The sequence below is a fragment of the Denticeps clupeoides genome, chromosome 10, assembly GCF_900700375.1.
Source record: "Denticeps clupeoides chromosome 10, fDenClu1.1, whole genome shotgun sequence".
NCBI lineage: Eukaryota > Metazoa > Chordata > Actinopteri > Clupeiformes > Denticipitidae > Denticeps > Denticeps clupeoides.
Window position 1 is genome coordinate 13430183 of NC_041716.1, and position 21786 is coordinate 13451968.

At 41.9% G+C, this 21786-nt stretch overlaps 2 protein-coding genes across 6 annotated transcripts; one reads left to right on the plus strand and one right to left on the minus strand.

Annotated features, from left to right (window-relative positions):
* Positions 1–1318: 1318 nt before the first annotated feature.
* Positions 1319–7827, plus strand: fam131c (family with sequence similarity 131 member C). The gene is made up of 6 exons (XM_028994059.1): positions 1319–1683; positions 2833–2894; positions 3261–3351; positions 4445–4666; positions 4876–4974; positions 5826–7827. The coding sequence occupies exons 1-6, from the start codon at positions 1653–1655 to the stop codon at positions 6092–6094; spliced, it is 774 nt and encodes a 257-aa protein (XP_028849892.1). The 5' UTR covers positions 1319–1652; the 3' UTR covers positions 6095–7827.
* On the minus strand, positions 7413–21569 carry clcnk (chloride channel K). 5 transcript variants are annotated; one of them, XM_028994056.1, is made up of 21 exons: positions 20642–21569; positions 17922–17992; positions 17677–17812; positions 16281–16412; positions 16065–16193; positions 15558–15697; positions 15386–15457; positions 15156–15231; positions 13043–13168; positions 12693–12777; positions 12353–12454; positions 12169–12253; positions 11910–12074; positions 11698–11767; positions 11485–11580; positions 11167–11383; positions 10867–11000; positions 9560–9630; positions 9160–9240; positions 8989–9075; positions 7413–7551 (listed from the first exon to the last, which is right to left on the minus strand). In XM_028994056.1, exons 3-21 carry the CDS (start codon positions 17792–17794, stop codon positions 7513–7515), a joined length of 2025 nt encoding a protein of 674 aa, XP_028849889.1. In that variant the 5' UTR covers positions 17795–17812; positions 17922–17992; positions 20642–21569; the 3' UTR covers positions 7413–7512. The 5 variants fall into 5 exon arrangements, with proteins under 5 accessions (XP_028849889.1, XP_028849890.1, XP_028849887.1 ...); XM_028994057.1 differs by having other exon boundaries at positions 17677–17831; XM_028994054.1 differs by having other exon boundaries at positions 17677–17840.
* Positions 21570–21786: the final 217 nt, after the last annotated feature.

A 21786-nucleotide genomic window follows, 5' to 3' on the forward strand; every position in this document is an offset into this window, starting at 1 on the left:
CAACTGAAAAGCGGCGTGGTTTTAGCAGACAATGGCTTCAGTGCAGAGAATACTGCTCTTATTTAAACCTAATTTTAAATGTTCCTTAAAATCATTCATGTTTGGCTGAAGGGTTCATAACACATTTATTTATTGTACAATAAACTCACAAACCTTTAGTATAGTGACTAGATTCTTTATGTACATTATTAAACACTTTTATTACAAATCCGTTCAATCCTGCATCCCAGAGGGAGGCTACTACAACATTTAAGTAACACATGCATAAGATATCATTTTATGCAGTATCCCCTTTAGAATAAAGGCATTTTATTGAATGTTCAGAATTTCAATAGGATGAACCTGCTTATGAGATCTGAGGCATTTCCACACATATTTGTCCTCCCCTCCCCTCCCTCATTTAGGAAAGAGGAGTGTGAAACACCGAGCTGTTGCTATAGGAACAGGGTTTTCCCTGTACTCTTTGAGGGTGATGTCACTGGAAAAGCATGTTTATTTTAAAGATTACAGCGTAGTCAGAGAGTAAAGAATTTCACAAGTCCAGGCGTGTGCCTGTGACCCCTGCTCTGCAAAGGAGATGCTGGGTTTGCAAAGTCAGATATGGTCAATAAAGGCTGGAGTGTTCATTTAGTGGCTGCACTCTGTCATGAAGAAATAAAGACACTATCCATTGTTACATGATTGCATGCACATAGTATGCTTTAAAAAAATTAATAAAATGAATAAAAATTGAAAAGTCTATGTGTTTTTGTTTTGATAAAAACTCATTTTGAAGCTACAACCAGTTTGTCTAGTTTTACATTTGTTCGTCACTGCAAACCTCCTGAAAACACCTGTTTTCGGCGGTAAAACAAAGTAACACTAGAGGGCAGCACAGAGCTGAAAATGATGGCCCTCCGAGTTCAAATATATAAATAAATGCAGTAGACTTAACATAGACACAAAATAATTATGTTTGTGTCTATATTTGTGTGGTGGTTTTACATAAAGATTGGTATTATTATGTATCTAACAACGACAATAAAACTAGTATATATGAGTATAAGCATAACTAATAGTAGCAGTAACAGCATATATATATATATATGCTGTTACTGCTACTATTGAAACCACAACAACTGCTACCACTGGTCTCATTACTATTACTAATTAATTATTATTAATGATAATTATCTACTTCTCCTAAGTTAACCCAGCCTCCCAGCAAGTGGTGGGAGACCACTGCAGACAGGCTGAGCAGGAGGGCGTGAAGACAGGAGGAGGAGAGGAGTGGAGTGGAGGGAGGGTCACGCAGGGATGGGTGGTGTGTGATCAGGTTTGTACCCTCCTCCTCCTCCTCCTCCTCCCTGCCGTCTCGCTCATGGCCCCTGAACCAGCAAGCTGAGCCGCCACTGCGGAGGAGGAGGAATCGACCCTCAGCTTGCAGCGTGGCTGCCCTCTTTCACTCTCTTTCTATGGCTTGAGAGCTTTTTTCCTCTCCTGTCAGGCTCTTTTGTGATCTTTTATTCACTTGCTGTTCCAGACCCTCTCTCCTCCCCTCCCGTCACCCTCCCGCCCTCCCTCTCTTCTCTCTCCCTCTCTCTCTCTGTCCTTGTCTCTTCTCAACCCTTGTTCAGCAGTATGGTGAACCGATAAGGTATTTGTGGTGCACCATGGGCTCGTGCCTCTGCAAAGGTCACAAAGGTCAGTGGCTTTGTGTGTGTCTGTTGGTGTCTGTCCATCAATCTGTCCGTCAGTCCGACAGTCACTCGCTCACTGAGCCTGTCTGAGTGTCTGACTGTCCGTCTGTCTCACGGTCTCCACTGTCCAACATTCTCATTGTGTCGAAAAAGTTCTGTGCCGGGGGCTAGAGCCAGACTCGTGTACACGCCAGCGAGTGACGTTTACCATGTTTACCATCTACAGAACCTCACCCTCCACCTACAGGTCATTGTCCACTGAACACAGTTTCGTCCCGTGTTGAAAGGTTTGAAAATACGTGTCTTTTTTTTTTCTTTTCTTCACGGTCTGAAATAGATTACATGGGGTGATCGTTACATTTCCAGCAAACTCTCTCTCTCTCTCTCTCTCTACCCGTCTGTCTTCTCTCACATGTCTACAGATGCCTGTGTGAAAGTGCATCGTTCTTAATGTCAAAAATACAGTTTAATAAGACCTGCACTTAGATCGGTGGTGGCTTTTTTTTAGTGGAACAGGTGGCTGTGTGTGTGTGTGTGTGTGTGTGTGTGTGTGTTTGCGTGTAGTGATGAAAGAAGTGACTCCAGTTTTTTGACAATAGATTGTGACTGGACTCCACCAGGACATGACATTTCAGAAGGCCCCGCAGATCACAGGGGCGACAACTTTGTTGCTCTGTGATGAGCCGTGTTAGAATCTGAAGTGACATTTTGTAATGTATGTGTTTACGTGTGTTTTTGGGCATGTTTACGGCCCGGTGGGTTAATTAGGACCCGGTATGACCCGAGGGTCAGCGGGTGCTGCTTCACGTTAGCAAGGCAGAGCACGTAGTAGGAGGTGAATGGAGGTTTATCTTTTTTTTCGGGGTCTCATCAACATGAGATGCAGTGAGTGACGAACATGCGCTCTCACACAACGGGGATCCCCAGGGAGGTGTTGTCACGACGATTGCCTGTTGCTATGGGAACGTATGAGCAATGGATGGGAAGCGATTCCCATTCACCCTACAAGACACAATCGCAAACTTTATCTCTCACCATGTGTCCGTTTCCTTCTTAGCATCTTCTTCGCTTCTCTCGCAGCTGCACACAGACACACACTCATAAACACACAGGAAAAGTGCCTGACGACCGTGTGTGTTTCTGTTCCCTGCAGAGCTCCACAATGCCCAGCCTCAGTCCCTGGAGCCCTGCGTGGAAGCCCAACCCATTAACAAGGTGAGTTTGATGAACCATTTCATGCAGAACATGGAATCAGCTAGTGTCACGTCCTCTCTTATTATATATTTATATATAATTCACGTCAAATGTGTGTATGTGTCTGCACATGCATCTTTATGGAATTTTATTATGACAGTTATGCTTCTGTATTTTTCTGAAAGGGCTTTTTATACTTTGCTAAAAGATAATCTCAGCAATGACTCTTATTGTATAAGCGCCCAGCCACCACAGGATAATGAGCCTCATTCACTTGATTACCTGTAAATCATTGTGAACGTAATTTTGAGCACAAAAAGCTCATTAGTGCCCTGAACACAGAGTAGACGTGCACCGCTGTTGATGAAAGGTCTGATGTGTTTTCAGGGCGACTACAGGCCATGTAATGGGAACCTATCAGAGGCGAAGAGCAACAGTGCTTACGGGATCGGGGAGCTGGCCACGTCCTCAATACTGGGTAAGACACAAAGATGAATGCGACAGTAGACACTGCAGATTTATTGTGCATTTTCTTTTCAATAGTAATCACGTGAAGCAGATGGGCTGCTTGCTTCTACGCAATGCTATCAATAGAAGTTGTGTTTTGTGTGATGTCATTGTATTTTTACTCACTGTTGCTGTGTGTATGAAATGCTGCAGTGTTTTGTGAGATTTTACCAAATTCGGACATGACACGAAGGCCCTCACCCACACTCTGTTAGTTTGTCCAATTTAAATAAAACGAATAATCATTTTTTTAAGCACCTGCGGCTGGGTGCTCTCCTTCTTTGGTGACGTGACAATAAGAATTCTCGTAAAACATCTTTGTGTTTTCTGACTCTTAGGGCCATAAAATAACTATTGATACACTTCAATTTAATAAAATAAATAAAAGGTCACACACACATGTTTGCATTTATACTATTGTGAGGACTGCCCCTTCATATGTGCATTATTATCTTGGTACCATGTTCATAAACACAACTAAACTTAAAATTCATTAAAGGACCCTGCACAGATATACAAATACACAGTTTTCTATTCTGATATAGTAAATTGAATATATGAATATGTCCCATATATATATTTGACATGTATTATGTAAAAGAATAATAGAAATAAAACTTAACATGCATATACCAGTATAAACAATCCTACACATATTCAAAAATGCACACAGTGCTGTCTGTGTTTGTTATTGCTACTTGTTAAACTTTTATTTCATTTCACTTCCTAGCCTCTGTCTCTCTTCTCAAAGTTAATTACTGTGCCTAATAATGCTTTATGGGTTGTTGAACAATTTCCAGTAAAGGCCTTTTTAATCTAAGCACTTTAATTATAAAGCCAGATGGAAACCAATGAATACATTAAGAAAAGGAGGAGTCTAGAGAAGTGGTTGTCACTTTCAGTGGTTTAAATCATGTGAAACCCCACCTTATTTAAATTCACCTTGTTAAAATTATGATTTTTTTCCATGTGACCTCATTTATATATATTTTTCACATTTTCTACATCCCTTTATCCCAACACCTTGTACCCCCCTCTGACTTTCTCCACTTTGCCTCCCACAGGTCTGGTAGCGACAATAAAGGAGCACATCACTAAGCCCACAGCAATGGCTCAGGGCCGTGTGGCACATCTGATTGAATGGAAGAGCTGGGGCCGTGAATCAACGGTCGGCGGGGGCTGGTGTGGCTGGAACCAGGCAGGTGGGGTGGGGGCAGCTTTGCATGAGCACCAACAGCTCTACTCCCACCTGACTGATGAGGTCAAGGAGGCACGATTTGCAGCAGGTAAGGCTGAAGACAGGGGATGTGACTTTGTCAGCACCCTCTCAGGAAACAGAGACCAAGTTGTAGTAGCCTAGTGGGTACCAGGTTCAAACCCCACTTACGAACAAAGACACTGTCTCCAGGGGGACTGTCCATGTAACTACTGATTGTAAGTTGCTCTGGGTAATGGTGTCTGCTAAATGCTGGGCATGCTGGCAACTCTTCTTCAGGAGTGGCAGAGCAGTTTGCACTGGCAGAAGCTACAATCGACGCCTGGTCCTTGCACAACGTCCCTGACCCTCTTATAAGCAGCAGCACCCAATTGCAAGGTACAGTACACCTCACACCTAAACATGAAGGAGAATGGTCCTATTTGGATTTGTTTAAATAATTTGATTCGGTAACTTTTCTGGTAACAAATATGATCAAAAAGAAACGAAAAACAGCAACTGTGTATTTAAATAATCCCTCTGGTCTAACATTCCAACTTCATGAAGTCCTAAAGGCTCTAGCTTTGAAAACATGAACTGCCAATGCTGGGAGCTTTTCGATAAACTCAATCTTGCATTTTTATTAAATTTTTCTTCTCTTTCTACTTTCTTTTTTAATTAATTTTTGGTGGTCAGATTTGGCATGAAATGTTACTATGTGTAACAACAGAGAATTTCCAATGCTTGTTAAATACAATGAAAATTTCCTAAACCAGTCAGAACAAGTGCAATGTTTTGAAACGGTTCTCTTTTTGGAAAAGCCTAGAATTCACGTTTTTGCTTTTGTGCCATAATTTGCTACCCTGGACAGTTGACAACACTAAAAACACATTTCACAAAAATAGTTTGCACAAAAAAATAGTTTGCACAGATGGATATGGCTGTCTGGTAGAAATAAAGAATCCACAGTGGAAAGTAACAATCAGCTGATTATATGGAAATGAGGGGACAATCTAATCCACCAAGAGAGGAACCCTAGAGCACATCCTCAAATGCTGCAGTACAGCACTTGGAGAAGGACTAAACCGGTGGAGGCACGACCAAGTCCTCAAGATCATCGCTAGTTTTCAGAACGGCACTGGTGTGCGGAAAGCAGCTTCATCCCTCCAAGACAATCATGCTGTTTCAGAGTAATTAGATGTGAAGCATCTCAGCAGGATGTTAAGTTATATCTCTTGGTGTTTTTACAGACTCCGAGGGCATCTTCCTATCCCAGCTCCTAATGGACGGCGGGGGCGCCGGGACCACTCAGCGCCTCTACAGTGTCCAGAATCTGGAGCCCAGCCCCGACTGTGGGTCCCAGGGTCCTCCACCCCAAACTCATTCATGCTCACCCAGCTCTCTGTACCTGCTGGAGTCACAGCTCCCCCCGGAGGCCAGGAGGAATACGCAGCCTGACGACACGATTCGATACGCAGACAGCATCTCTTTTTCAGAAGATGAAGTTTTTTATAATTAGCATTTTATATTGAGAGATGGAGAAGACCAGTGTTCCTTTGGAATGGACAAATCGATTCACTGGGTTCAGACATAAAAATTATATTTTGACTTTTTTTTTTTTTTGTGACGTGTATACCAGGAGCTTAATGCATCATTGCTTTATGCTGCTTTTTGTTGCCCGTTTGCTGGGTTTCTTCTCCTGTCTTGCAAACCTGTTTTTCACAAACAGATTACAAAGACTGAAGTGTGCAGATTATTGAACAACTCCCACCAAAACTCACCCCCCGCAGAGCCGAGGAGCTGTTGGTGTGGCTTGCACAGACAAACATTTTGTGCTCTCGCCAGACACCTTGCAGACATCCTGCTTCAGCTCAGTAAAACACGGATTTCCAACGAGTCACTAGTGTTCTTTGCACTGAGCAAAATCGGTTTTGTTGTTTGACAGCAGTTTTAGCAAAGTGTGTGTACATGAATCAGCATCTATTTATTCCCATCCTCCTTACACTGTGCATTACCCTACACATATCAGTTTGGCTTTTTTATGATGAATTATTTGGTGTGTGTGTGTGTGTGTGTGTGTGTGTGGGGTGAATATACCGCTGAATATACTGCTCAGGCTTCCTTTTTTGTCTGAATTGGAGCTCGCTGGGAATAATAATTATGCGTCTGCTTGCCATGATTAGTGTTTTTCACTTCAGAGAAAAGGGAGAGGTCTGAAAGAAATTTGTGTAGATGGAGTGCGAGAGAGTAGGAGGGGGGCGATATCTGCTCTTTAAATAGCCGGTTACGTCGTTGAGAGGAGTGCTAGTGAGTGCTCTTTACGTGACCTGCAGTTTCATCTTGAAAAGTCTTTCATTGCGAGCGAGAGAGAAAGAGAGCTAGATGAGGGAAGGATAATAATGATACTAATGTCTGATCATAGGATGATGATCATGTACTAAATGAATAAGAGACCAGAAGGTTGATAAGGGAATTAAATGAGATCTTCTGATCCCGGGGTTCAAGCTGCTCACATCCCATCTCAGCTTTTAATACGTTATGAATATTTGCTAGAAGGTCAAGGACACTGTCAAGAGGAAGACCCTTTATATTCATGCATTTTGAGAATTTTATTACAAATTACAGTGTTTTAATGACAGGGTCTATTTCTGATATTGTACATGTGCAGTGAAGTGTTTCAATTTGTCATTTAAATTAATCATAGAAAAAAATTATATGTGACAAAAGTACATGTTCTAGCACTGATAACACAGGCAGTACATTTGCCTTTTATTCCTACCTCCACTTCGGAAGAGCACACATGGATGCAGAAAAAACAAATACAGTGAAGACCAATAGAAACGTAAATGTCCCTTTATTGCGAAGAATCATTATAACACACGAAGGGCAGAAATAAATGTAACATCATTATAATATGATATCTCTGTTGCCCTGTAGTCACAGGCCTTTGGTGAAATCCTCCAGGATTCTCTTTATCTGCAGGAAAAATAAAAATTTCTTCAGCCTCGGCACTTGGTTAGTTGCAACCTGGCTAATGCAACTCTTTCAATGTAATTCTGCCTTATTACATTGCTTATGATTTTAACATCATACAGCCAACTGCTGACTGGATGATGTTGCTTGGGAACAGAGGTAAAGTTGAAGTTTGTCGGCAAGTCTTTCATAAATAAATACACCAATACAAGGCTGTGTTACACCTCGGAAACTGTGTACATCTACTGAACAGGCCAAAAGTTTGGACACACCTTCTCATTCAATGTGTTTTCTTTATTTTCATGACCATTTACATTGGTAGATTCTCACTGAAGGTATCAAAACTATGAATGAACACATGTGGAGTTATGTACTTAACAAAAAGTGGAGACCTGGACTCCACAGTCACCGGACCTGAACCCAATCGAGATGGTTTGGGGTGAGCTGGACCGCAGAGTGAAGGCAAAGGGGCCAACAAGTGCTAAACACCTCTGAGAACTCCTTCAAGACTGTTGGAAAACCATTTCAGGTGACGACCTCGTGAAGCTCATCGAGAGAATGGCAAGAGTGTGCAAAGCAGTAATCAGAGCAAAGGGCGGCTATTTTAAAGAAACTAGAATATAAAACATGTTTTCAGTTATTTCACCTTTTTTTGTTAAGTACATAACTCCACATGTGTTCATTCATAGTTTTGATGCCTTCAGTGAGAATCTACCAATGTAAATGGTCATGAAAATAAAGAAAACACATTGAATGAGAATCTGTAGTTTTCAGATTCATAGGCGAGTGTGTTAAGCACTAGGCTACAACAACCACATGATTATTAAAATACAATATTATATATAATTCTACAGTCTCTGCTACTTTACTGGAGCCATGGACTCCATGACCAGTCATTTCTTTCCACACTTTTGTACGCCAGCACCACAGAAAACTCAAATGATCATCTGTCTTTGTAATGAGAGATTTATGCACTGCAGTGCTGCTATAAATACTCTGTTGTGGTGCTGATACACTGTTCTTATTGATGCAATCTGATCTGGCCTTCTGCATTGGTCTTCTCAGTTGCTCTTCTGCTTTTCTTTGCAAGTCATGCTTTTAATTTGTTCTTCCAACCACAGAAGATGACTTTTCTATTCAAACACCAACCAGCATCTTTGGGACCCTCCCTTATGACCCAAACCTGAAACCACTTTCAAATTCACTTAGACATTTTTCTCCTCCTGTCTACATGCAAAATCGAGGTCAACTGTGTCTGATCTGATCATAATACATGCCACATAGCATTCAATTCTTTTGCAGTGCATCAATTGCTCCTCTCATTTATTCATGTTCTCCTGTAACTTGTCACCCACCCATCTTTACTCATATAACATAAACACTGAGCAATGTAATATATATAATAATATGTAAAAATGTGAGGACGCTGTGATTTCTCACCTCTGTCCATGTGATGATCCCAGATAGCCTCCCTTTATCTGTGACAAACAGATGTGTCTCACGCAGAACTCCCATGATGGCGTACGCCTGTAGAACAGGACAGTCATCATCAGCCATCCAACAAATACTGCAAAATACATCTTCATTTATAACCTATCAGTGGTTCCCAACCTGCTTTAAGGGGGTCTCAGCAGACAGATGGATTTTTACAGTTTTGATGATGCCCACGTCCTCCACCTGGGGGTTTGTACTCTGCAAAAAACAAATATTTAGCCACCTAAAACCTTAACGCCAAAGGCAACTTCTCTTCATAATACAATACAACTACATTTTATCAGTACAGTAAATACATTGGAGAAAAACATGAAACTGATGTTTGGGTATAGGTATGATGTGTCATAGAAGAGGATAACACAACAAACAAGTGTGGGTGGTAGTTGCTCCAGAGGGGGACTGTCCCTGTAACTACTGATTGTAAGTCGCTCTGGATAAGGGTGTCTGATAAATGCTGTAAATGTAAATGTAAACCATGCATGTTGACATTCATGTTCACATGAATGTCATTTGTTACCCTGTTGCTGTGATACTGTAGGAATTTCTCCAGGTCTGATCTGGTGACAGAGCCCAACAGCGTTCTGGAGTCTGGGACCAGGCAGAGAGAGAGAGAGTGAGAGAGAGAGGCACCTGAGTTGGTCACACTCGTTTTACTCCTCATCAGCATTAATCGGTTTTTATTCTGCTGTGTTGCAGGGTCTCATTTCTCCCTGGAGGTTGGCTTCTTCCTTCATTTTTCTCAGACAGTTTCAGCATGTTCCAAACTTTACCTTTTCTAGGACTTGTCTGAGCAGCATCTTAAATACCCTAACTGGAAACTAAAAAATTCTTGACTTGAAACATCTTGGCCTCTTTATAATGAATACTTTATTCTCACAAACTTTCTCTACACAGTCAACCATTGCCTTATTCCTCGACAATCCAATTTCTGACCAAAACACCACCACAATTGTGTAGATGTGAGACAATTGCCTACACAGCAGGTACAGTGACAAGTCAATAACTCCCCAGCTTCAATGGGTCGTCAACCAGATTCTGCAATGACCACAGCGACTGATGCAAATTCAACATCCCCTGTGAATTCAACACAATCAATGCAACCTTTCCTCAGATTTATCAAGGAAAGATCAGATTTATCTTTTCGAGTGTTTCACCCATCATAGCTAGCAGTGGCTGCTGCCACTTCTGCCATTCTATTCAAAATATGACTTCCACACCACACCTATCAAAATGTTATCTAAAAACTTTTATTGGAGTAGCCTCAAGGCTGCATGAACATCTGTGTATGTTTTTATGTGTCTTAGAATGTGCTATTGAATATCACTCCTGCAATTTCACTCCGATGGCAAAACATAGCAACGTGAACAGACAAATTGCAGCAAAATTTGCATATTTAAGCCCACAACAATACCACAAAAGCCCACAAAATCTTGGAAAGAATAATAAGTGGTCAACTACTCAAAAAAATACAACCAGCAGGCCATCCTGTTGCATTATCATGGCAATTGCTTTGCTGTAAAAATCATTAAAATTTACACATAACCGTATCTTATTTTTATGAATATCACTGATGGGCAGCATCCATCACACATCAGGTGAAGAGGGGGTGAGTTCCCGGTTCCACGTTGGGACCTGCCCTTTTTGGAAAATGCTATCTACTACCATAGGAAGACAAGACCTCAATTTAACCTCTCATCTGATGGACGGCACCTTTTCACAACACAGTGTCTCCATCAGTGTCCCCTTTGGCCCCATCAACACCTCCTCTCCAGTCTCAAACTCCACACATACAACTAACTCAGGCTATTTCACAGTTTATCTCACCGTGTGAGTCGACCACTGCGAATACTGTCTCAGAGGTGGACTCCAGAAGCTGCTGCACACCCATCAGCCCCTCCTCCCTCGCTACCACTGCATCCAGGGGTCTTAGGACCTGGCCTAACAGCACCGTCGACAGCCTGCCAGAGACAAAGGGATCTGTTCAGCATGTCTCCTTGGCGACGGTGAGCAGCATTATGAGATTGCAGCTGGAGTGTGTTTGGTTCTATATTCTGTGCTGTCAGATGATGCTCCAGTGGGTGGTAAACATTAACTGCTTCATGCTTATTCATTTCTGTGTCTCACCGTGGACAAGTCCTGATGAGAGACGGCGGGTGCGGCAACTTTTTGACGATGGCAATGTTGTCATAAAAGGATGGCCGGTTCCTGGCGCGTGTCAGCATGTTCGCAATCAGCGTGGCGAGCAGGACGGGCACAGCGTGCGTGCGCTGGCCCGTCAGCTCCAGTGCCAGCAGGGCTGGGGACAGGGTGTGAGTCACTGCCCCCGAGAACGCTGCTGCTCCTGCACACAAACAGCATCATGGGTAGCCTACACAGATGACCCTGACCCACTCAAATGACCTCTGACCTCTCAGCAAAAAAAAAAAAAAAGGGTTTGTTCACCTGCTAAAGTGTACCCCCCTGGGTTCAGGTGGCGAGACATCCCATGGGGAAGGATGTAGGCCAGAAGTTCTCCAAGAAAACGGCCAATGGCAGCTCCTGCAAAACAAGCATCCTGCTAACTGGACGAATTATGACTGTCCAATTAAACAAATGCATATTCATTAGTCTCTAATGGTGTGCAGTGTCTCGTGGCGATTCTGCCACCTCTCTTACCGTAGATGAAGGCGGGCATGAAGTATCCCGCTGGCACAGGCAGCGTGCAGCTGAGAACCAGCAGCCACAGCTCAACAAGAAACAGCCAGACATCATTTGTAAGCAGTGCTGACACAATTTACTCCAATTTTCCAAAAGAACATGAAAAAAATACCCAACCCGAATGCAGCTGATTAAGCTCTGGAGATTAGATACTAGACCATCCGCTGTACCTTTAGGAGCAGAAAGAGCCCCAGGGTGAGGAACACACTGGTCCCAGGTGGACACCACATTTGCCAGAGAGCCTCTGGGTTGTCCTCTGGTGCTGATGCGTTCTGGGAAACTGCTTGCCACTGCTTCTGATCCAGCAAGGTGAAGAGGAGCTGCTTCATTGACAGCTGTGTTGCAGAGAAGAGAGATGAAGGAGGAGATGGAAAAGGGCATGTTTTGAAACCTGCTCGCTAAAAAGAGATCGCACTTGAAGATAATCACCTTGGCAGCCATGAAATTTCCAGCCGAGAGAGGGAAGGTGACCGACGCCAGGAAGAACACCACAATACCTGAATACAGAACCTTCCTGAAGGGAGAAATCCACAAGTGTAATTCATACAAACAGCAAAAATAGAAAAAAAAATCAAAAATAAAACACAGCAGCACATTCATCACGCTACTCAACTGATTTGCCAGGATTCGAATGAGGAGCTTGTTGGTTCTGGTAAATCGCAGGGCCCACTGATGAGAGAAAAGGTAGATGCAGCTGACAGCCCCACAAAGCAGCCTGCAGGAAGATAGGAGAGAGAGAATCAGATTCAACAAAACGCCCTATAAAAAGTAATATTAATATTAAGAATAACAGCAATATGTTTTCTTATGCTGAATGATGTTATTATTCTGAATGATGTAACTGCAACAACATGACAGAAAGGAAAGGGCTGATGTACACAGAGAGTGAATGGAAGAGTGAGTGACAGACAGTGATGAGAGTCGAGTGTGTGCGTGATGCCAGACAAACTCACCCCAGCAAAGCAAAAGCCAAAATTTCTGCTGGCTGGAACGGGAATTCAGCAGAGTAACTGGTTTTAAACAGGGCCTGCACAGTCTCTGGACACACACAGACACACACACAAACACACAGATATTTTATAAATCTCTTCTTACCTTCTCAGCACAACCTTTCCTTTACCTTTTAAATGTAATTATAACAAATGAGGTGATCATCAAAATCCAGAAGCAACCAAACACAATTAGGTTTGAACCTCTGCATCCAATTAGGCCATCAGGGTAAGCTGGGGTCTTGGAGCGGCTTGAAATTAAATTAGAGACTTCTGACACATATCCATCAGGGGGCGCCATGGCCAACGCTCACCTTTCTCCCTGCTGAAGATGGTCAGCAGATGAGAGGTCAGGGCCCCACAGGCCGCAGCAAGGAAGCAGGGTAGATAATCCCTTACTGCATAGTGTGACCCCATCACCTCAACACTGAACAGCACTCCTACATTGTGGGGAGGGGAAGGGAAAGAGAGACGGGGAGGGAAAATATTTAAACATATTACCACACATGTAGTTAATTCCACCAGTGACACTGGGGACCCACCCAAATGAATGAAATAAAGACTTCATTCAACTGACTGCGTTGATTTTTGGGAAAAACATATGAAGCTGAACAAGTACTGTAATTGGCACTCTGTTTTGTAGTAGTACTATTTTGCCATTTAGCTGATGCCCTTATTCAGGGTGATTTACAACCAGTACTTAGAGGGACAGTGTGAGAAGTGTCCTGCTCAGGGACACAAGTAGGTTTTGAACCCGTGTCTGCTGGTTTGTAGGTGAGTTTCTAACCCACTGGGCTACTACCACTTCTGATGGGTATGTGTTTGCTTAGTTCCTGTGTGGGGTCTGACCCAATACAAAGATGAAAAATGCAAGCCAGACACAATCGTTACATAAAGATGGACATGCACATGCTGGACCTGGACATGTCTTTTTTCAGGTGTGAACAGATGACCCTGGTACACACTGTACCATGTGACCATGTTAAAATGAATTGAACATTTAATTAGCTTTTAACAATTTTTTAACTGACAGCCATAATCTAATTCTAACCTAAGGTGAATGAATAATGGTGGAACTGATGTAAAAATAGAATAATAACAAGTTTCTCGCTTTGGGGGATGCAAATGTAAAACATTCAAAGATGACAAAATAATAATAGCTAGCACTATCTATTATAGCACTCTGTCATGTATTATCCATCACCTGAGGCAGGGCAGTACACTGTGTTATGGATCAATGTGCTTCACACATAGAGTTCTGAGAACAAACATGCATCATTACTGTCTGAATGCTACTGCAGAGAAAATAAAGAGAGGAATTAAAAAGAAAAAGAAAAAAGGAGATGAGATGGATGGAGAAGAATAAAGTTGCACTGTAAAAAGTAATTGATTCTATTTGTCAGTGTCAGTTAAGTGCAATTCTAGTTCAGTAAATGTATGCTGCCTTTACTTGCTCTTACATATGTTTATATTATAATTTCATTCTAGCGATTACCATGAGAATGTTAATTTTTCATTTATATTTACAGCATTTATCAGACGCCCTTATCCAGAGCAACTTACAATCAGTAGTTACAGGGACAGTTCCCTCTGGAGACACTCAGGGTTAAGTGTCTTGCTCAGGGACACAATGGTAGTAAGCGGGATTTGAACCTGGGTCTTCTGGTTCAAAGGCGAGTGTGTTACCCACTAGGCTACTACCACTAATTTGTTCAGTTATAGATCTACTTACATTATAAATAAATTATAAAACATGATAAATGAAGGGGTTTATATATTAATCAATGAAGGATATTTCAGAGGTCTTATATAAGACGTAGAACATGGTTTTGAATATCTTATTCACTCGTGAGACCACCAAATTGCTTGAATTGAAGCACAAATAATCTATCAGCACAAATACTTACACACCACCAAAAATGGTGTGGATAATAAGTTCCAAGATACATATAAGAAGCAAGCAGTCATTTCTTATTTGATATGTTTGTTTATGTAAATGCAGAAGACATTGATGGTGCTGTGAAAATCTGGTATCAAATATACCTCCATTTTCCCAGTGAGAATTCAGCTAAGCAAGTTTGCAGCATATGTTTCCCATTGCATATGGTGAAGTACTACTACCATGCATTGCATGAATAACGATTAAAAGCAAACTACAAATTGCAACTAGCTGAGGACACAACAGAAGGATGAGCCTTAGAATTCTTGACATTTACAATAAAGGCAATCATTTCTCTCAAGCAAACCAGAGTCAATTGTCTTGTTCAGTGACTCAGTGGTAGTAAGTGGATATGAACCTGTGACGTTTGTGGTCTTATGGTTTATAGGCAATTGTGTCACCCACAAGGTAACTACCACCATGGACACAATGGACGTTATACAGTTATTATACATTTCCTTTACCACCCCAGCCTTTACCCCACTTACCACTGACGGGAGCAGAGAAACAGCTAGCCACTCCCACTGCTGCAGCCACCACCAGCATCCCCACTGGAGATTTTGCCTGAAGAGATTTTATGTCAGTGATTTAGGACATCCATTCCATGCTTTTTTCAGGCAGTTATTAACTACAGTTACTAAATATTACTGAAAAATAAATAGATGTTTATGATGCTGGTTTCCGGAGTTTTAAGAGGTTAACTCAGCCCTGAACTCACCTTATTTGCATTTATGACAGGGATCCTCTGTAAATATGCTCCCATCATAGTGGATAAGTGGACAAATGGACCCTTGGACAATACAAAGAACACAAATCAGAATAATCCATCAAAGTTAATCAGCAAAGACAAAATATCTGCAGTTCAGGTGAGCATTCCACCTGTAGCTTACCACTTTTCCTAGGAACACAGTGGTTCCCGAGGCCAGGACACATGTCAGACCCACCACCTTGGCAAAAAGGTTGGAAACAGTCAAGTAATCAGGCAGCTCTGCGCCAGACAAGATACACCTAACCTCTGGAATACCAGACCCTTCAAGTGATACAAGGGCATGAGGACAACAAGCAGGCAGACAGAACAGAACATAAGTGGCAGAAGGGACAGGGACAAGATCCATGAGACAGGAAAGACCAAAACGTGTCAGAATAGTTTATATTCAAATAAAACATTCACTTTCTTATTAAAATCTATATGAGTTTGGTGGAAATTTCTTCTTCAGTTTAATTTCTTTAAATTATGATTCTATCATTGGGAATGCAAAATATTGAGGATTGCTGATTTATTATAGTCATCGTCATTGTATGCAATCCACATTACTCCTGAAGTCAGCTTGACAAAATAAAAATATTTGTATTCCCTGAAATTGCTGAAATAGGAGGAAGGTCAAAGGTCAAAGCACCTGCAGAGCTTGGGCAGATGTTGAATGAGAATCCACAAGCCACAGCACAGAGGAAGGAAGGATACAGGGTCCAGCACAGATACTGCAGCAGAACATGGCCATGGAGACCCTCGTACAGCCAGGTATGAGCTGAAAATAAGGCGTGTCTTGACTTTTGGGTTATGGGGACCACAAACCTGTGTGTGCTGTGCTCCATGATGTTGTTGGGCATCTTACCACGTGTGAGTTTAGACACGGCGAGATCCATGAAGAAGCTCACCAGAGCCATGAGTACTCCCAGAGTGACGTAACAGATCCAATGCAGACCCAGCACTGAGCTTACAGCCCTCTGCATGAACACCATACACTCTAAACGAACACACACCCACACAAACACACACGCATAAACTTCATATGCATGCACATGTATTCCACCATCTGAGATCCAAAGCTTATTTTCATTACTGAACCATTCTTAAATAATTATTGTTTGTTTGATGTTTTTTAATAATGGGTGTAAACTTGCAGCATTATTTAGCATTATTTAATTATTAATATTGTTGTTTCAGCAGACAAAAATGCTGGGTGACAATCATTTTAGATGGATGTTTTATTTAGATATGATCAATAATTAAGTGAAGAGCATTAAAACAATTAACTAATTAATCACACATTCATCAAAAATATAAATTGTAATTAAATGCAATTAAATTAATCACAGTCCTAATACAAATACCCACATACACTGGGGCAAACCAGTTTGGCAGCCACCGATAGTGCAAGTTGTCCAACTTGAAAAGATGAGAGAAGTCTGCAATTTTCATCATAGATACACTTCAAGAGTGAGAGAGAGAATGTAAAAAAATCCAGGAAATCACATTGTATGATTTTTAAAGAATTTATTTGTATAATGCTGCAGAAAATAAGCATTTTGGTCAATAGCAAAAGTTCACCTCAATACTTTGTAATGTAACCTTGGTCGGCAATGACAGAGGTCAAACGTTTCCTTTATACTTCCCCATCCAAACACGGGTTCTATTTTGGTTTCATCTGACCACTTGACATTCTCCCAGTCCTCCTCTGGATCATCCAGATGATCTCTGTCAAACTTTAGATGGGCCGGGATATGTGCTGGCTTCAGCAGGGGGGGCCTTTAACGTGCTGCAGGATTTAACATGACGTACTGTGTTACTAATAATAACCTTTGTTACTGTGGTCCCAGCTCCCTTCAGGTTATTGACCATCTGGTCTTGGCCATGGTGGAGGTTGGAGTCTGACTGTTTGGAGGTGTGGACATGTGTCTTTTATACACAGACCAGTTTAAACAGGTGCAATTAATAGAGGTAAGGAGTGAAGTAGTAACAGGTCTGTGAGGGCCAAAATGCTTGCTTATAATTGCTAAATACTTATTTTCTGCATCATATACAAACAAATTCCTTAAAAATCATACAAAGTGATTTACATTCTGTCTTTCACAGTGAAGTGTACCTATGATGAAACAGACCTCTTCAGGCTTTTTAAGTGGAAAAACTTGCACAATACTTTTTTGTCCCACTGTACATATATAATATACAATATATTTATGTGCACACACAGGCATATGCACAATGCATTGTTGCATTTCAAGGCTGACCTTTCATCTTTGACCGAGAGCGTTTCCATGGTTTCTTGGGGATCTCCGGGGCAATGATAAGAGTCTTCTTGTCTTGCTCACAAATCAGAGTTTCTTCAGGTCTCATGTTTTCAGTCATGCAGCTCCTATTGTACTTCTGAGCTTAACACAGAACGCTGTCCAGGCTTTCATGGAGTTTTTTTTTTTTCAAACAAAATGCCAGTGAATATAAAACAGGCCTTTTTATGACAAATATGAAAGCTTACCTGCTCAGTTGCCTTGTGTATGACTGATGCACAAGTATCAGTTCCCCAGGACCAGGCATACCAGTAAAGATCTGGTTAAAAAATAAAAGGCAATTTAACGCTCGGCTCGCTAATGGGAGCAGCGTCCTCCTGATGTCTTTGCCGTGGGCATGTACTCAGCGGTACTCATGTACTCAAGGTTCTCTTTCTCTTTCTACTGTTTTTTGGCTTGATTTAGTGCCAGCTAGTTAGCTGCAGAGTTCTGCTGAGCCACAGCGATGACACGCTTCTCTAATAGTCCCTGTTAGGTTCAGGTGTTCTGGTGGGAACTGATGAAAACATCGGCTCTGACCTTCATTAAGGTGAGCTGTGGACTTGAAACGCTTCAACTTCTGATGGAACCACAGACATCAGAAGTCACTTTTAACATGAATAAAACTGACGTCCTGTGTGCAGATTCAGTGGCCTTTGAAAATGTAATTACATTATTATCATATTTCACCTTTGAACCTCAAATAAGTTCCTAAAACACACACACAGACCACTAAAATGGAGGGCATGAGCACAGGCACAAACACACAAATCACTGCTTTATGCTTTCAGATGTTTCTCTTTCTTAGAAAACCCTGCTTCCTGTAGCTATTCAGACCCTATAATTACATCACTGGTCTCTCACTAATCTCCATAAGAAATGCCTGCAGCCCATCCCTCAACATACAACCATCACCATGGAAACACCACTTCTGAGGTAGACTTGAAATCAGGTCAACATCCTCACTTCTAAACACTCTGGCAAGTAGAAAGTGTTGTACAGCGTGTAGAATAGACATCTCTGGATGCACGGTTGCTTGCATTGGTTGCTGCCACTTCGTTAAGCTGTGATTAATGAGGGGGAGATAATGGAGCCGTTAGGTGAAAAAGTTTTGGTGGGTCTCTGAAGGCCTCCCAGGGTTTGTTTAGCCTTTTGGCCCTTTCATCTTTTTTTAATACTTTTTATAATTCTTTAATTCTCCAGTTGCCAATTATAAAGCTACAGCCCCGTGAGCGGCATGCAGCTAATAACCAATGCCTCCTCACAAGTACTGAGTATGATTCAGTGCAGTCATAATCCACAAGCATCTTATACCAAAATTATACACTTTTTAAAATACAGTTTTAGTTCATTTACTTTTGAATAGGTCTTTTATGGGCTTTCATTTTGCGTATACTAATATTTATTCAGTAAATGTAAATTATATGTAATTTTGCTGTGATGTCCCATACCCATTAATCACAGTACAAGGTCATGATGGTGTGGAGCTTTTTATAGCAAATACAGCCACGGGGACCCGTACAAAATGATAAACAATTGCAAGGTTTCTATGGTAAATTCAATATACATTTGCATATTTTTATATACAGTACTTGTATGCACAGTATATACAGTTATTATTCTTACTATAATAATTTTGTATGCTTTTACACTGTTTAGCTGTTTTTTGGAACTTGCTGTTACAAAAAGATATAATGCTGATAACATTTGCCAATTGTAGGTGCATCTTAAGAATGGATTCTGTACATTAAACACAAAAAAAGTTCTTCAAGTTCTTGATTTTTGAAGCTGTTCAGTGTAAGTATCAGAACAAACATACAATTTAGTAACTTGTTTTTCTGGGCTGTGTTTTGTTTTCTTTTTTTACCAAATTTGTTAAAAAGCTGTTGCTTATTGCCCTTTGGCACATAGATTTTACATCATGAATGCATTTGCATGGATTTGCAGCTCAGAATGCGGTGTGAGCGCTGCATCCATGTTCTCGCTGGTTTTTAAAGCCACTGCTGATTGGTTTGGTCCTCATCGTCTCCCTGGGACTCAATCAGTGCGACGGCCAGACGCTGACAGTGGGTGGGAAATGTCATATTGCCATCAAGCCCAAGGCTGATGAGGTGCTGCCCTCTGCCACCCTTCATTCTTTCTCTCCTTTTTCATATTTAACACTAATCTGTTGTGCATTGGCAGGACGTGGGGTTTTCAGATGGAGCAGTGTGATGGACAGAAAAAGCAATTTAGGTCCAAAATTGAAAAGTTCTTTTTCAAAACTAGAGGAAAAACAATAGCATTCTGTTGTCATTTCATTTCACACTTCACATTGTGTGGGTTCATTGGTGGTAGCTCCATGGTCTGGTGTGTTCCTGCTATACACAAACAAATATAAATACACATTTTTTTGCTCTGCTTAGTGTTCAGAACAGATGTAAAGCTCCAAAAGCTAAAGATAGTCGGAATTTGCGTCTCCCATCCTTAAACTTAGTAACCTAGAAGCTATGTGAGCTCTTTTCACCATAACCCTAACCTTAACCTCAACTAAAAATCCATAAACATATCAAGAGTGTAATGGCCGAAGACCTGACCCTAATCCCAAACAAGAAGAGCTAACTATGCCTTAAAGTACACCTGCCTAGAATACCTTACCTCTGACCTCTTAATAACAAGAACAACAAGAGAGAAGAAAAAAAGAAGATTCACACACACACACCTCCACAAACGTAGTATATAGAAGACATTATACCCTGTAAACCATGTTTTTCTGTACGCCCTTGTGCTTTTCGCTGTTCACTGATGTGTGAATGTGTGTTTGTCTAAGGTTACATATTTGTCTGTAGTCATGTGCTTCAGCCCAGTCAACCCCCACCCCTTCATTTTTTTCAACTTCCTCTCTGAATTTTAACTAGCTGTGCCCGGTCGTGTCCTAACCGCACCATACCTTCAATAGCAACTGCTGTTAGTGATCCTCCGAAAGGCGACTCAATGTCACGCAGAAACCGGGAGTGCTAAGAGCGTGAGTATCGGATGTTCTTTTTTAATAAACCACGCCATCGCCACACAAACACAGGGCATGCTGGGAACAGCAAAATACAAACAGGTTTGGCCCTTGTCTCTATTCTCTCTCTCTCTCTCTCTCTCTCTCTCTCTCTGGCCGTTCGAGAATAGAAGCTTTTTAAAGTACAGCCCTCGTCCAGGGATCAGGAGGTGTGATGAGTTGCTGGGCTGGAATTAGATGATTAGTGAAGGACTTAAAAATTCAGGCCGATAGGGCTGGGGAGAGTTGGGGCAGAGGGGTGGGGTTAAATACGAGGGGTAAATCAAGAATGCTGAAGAACAAACTTTCCTTCACCAAGGTCACCGTGTACTGGGTTATTCGTGTGAGGTTGTAGAGGGTAGACGGGGTGTTCGACGGTGAAAACCACCAGCAGAGACATATTAATCCCATTTACGACTAAGTACCGAGATGGAGACCCAACGTCTCTGAGTGCAGAGCAACGGTGCTTCTGTCTCCCACAACAAATGTCCCCTAATCCCCTCCCAACGTCACAACTCACACCCGGCGAATTCCTTCCATCTTCCATTTTTTCCACTACCCCTCTTGCTGCTCGTTTTACTGGGCTGCACGCACAGGAACCTGAGCGGTACTGGAGTCTACAAAACTCTGACAAACGAAGAGAAGGGCGGCCTGCTCCCTCCTCTTAATCTGCGCCGCTGCCACAGGCCGAACATCAACATCAGACTCAACAGAAACGCTCATTTTACAAGGAAAACCAAGAAAACGTATCATGTGGGCAGAAGATCGTCGATATACTGTGTAAGTGTGTGTGTGTGTTGGAGGGGGCTGTTTCAGCTATTTCTGGGAGCAAGTGTCTGGAATGCCATCAGTTGACCCCCCCCCCCTCCCTTCCCTTTGTTAGACCTGTTCTCAGTTCTGAGCTCTCAGCTCACTAAACTTTTCCAGCCACCAAGCTCTCGTCCCTCAGATGATAAATATAGCACATAGTTATCATTCTGTAATGTACGGCGCGTACACACACACACACACACACACACACACACTGGTCAGACAAGCCTTATAAAAGC

Excerpts from the sequence above, each read along its gene's own strand:
- clcnk (XM_028994056.1), bottom strand. The coding sequence starts at position 17,794 with ATGACTGAAAACATGAGACCTGAAGAAACTCTGATTTGTGAGCAAGAC. Across the intron at positions 15,232-15,385 it reads CTGTCATAAATGCAAATAAG|GCAAAATCTCCAGTGGGGAT; the intron begins GTGAGTTCAGGG and ends AAATCTCTTCAG. Across the intron at positions 13,169-15,155 it reads TTTCTCTGCTCCCGTCAGTG|GAGTGCTGTTCAGTGTTGAG; the intron begins GTAAGTGGGGTA and ends CCCACAATGTAG.
- fam131c (XM_028994059.1), top strand. The coding sequence starts at position 1,653 with ATGGGCTCGTGCCTCTGCAAAGGTCACAAAG. Across the intron at positions 1,684-2,832 it reads CCTCTGCAAAGGTCACAAAG|AGCTCCACAATGCCCAGCCT; the intron begins GTCAGTGGCTTT and ends TGTTCCCTGCAG. Across the intron at positions 4,667-4,875 it reads GGAGGCACGATTTGCAGCAG|GAGTGGCAGAGCAGTTTGCA; the intron begins GTAAGGCTGAAG and ends ACTCTTCTTCAG.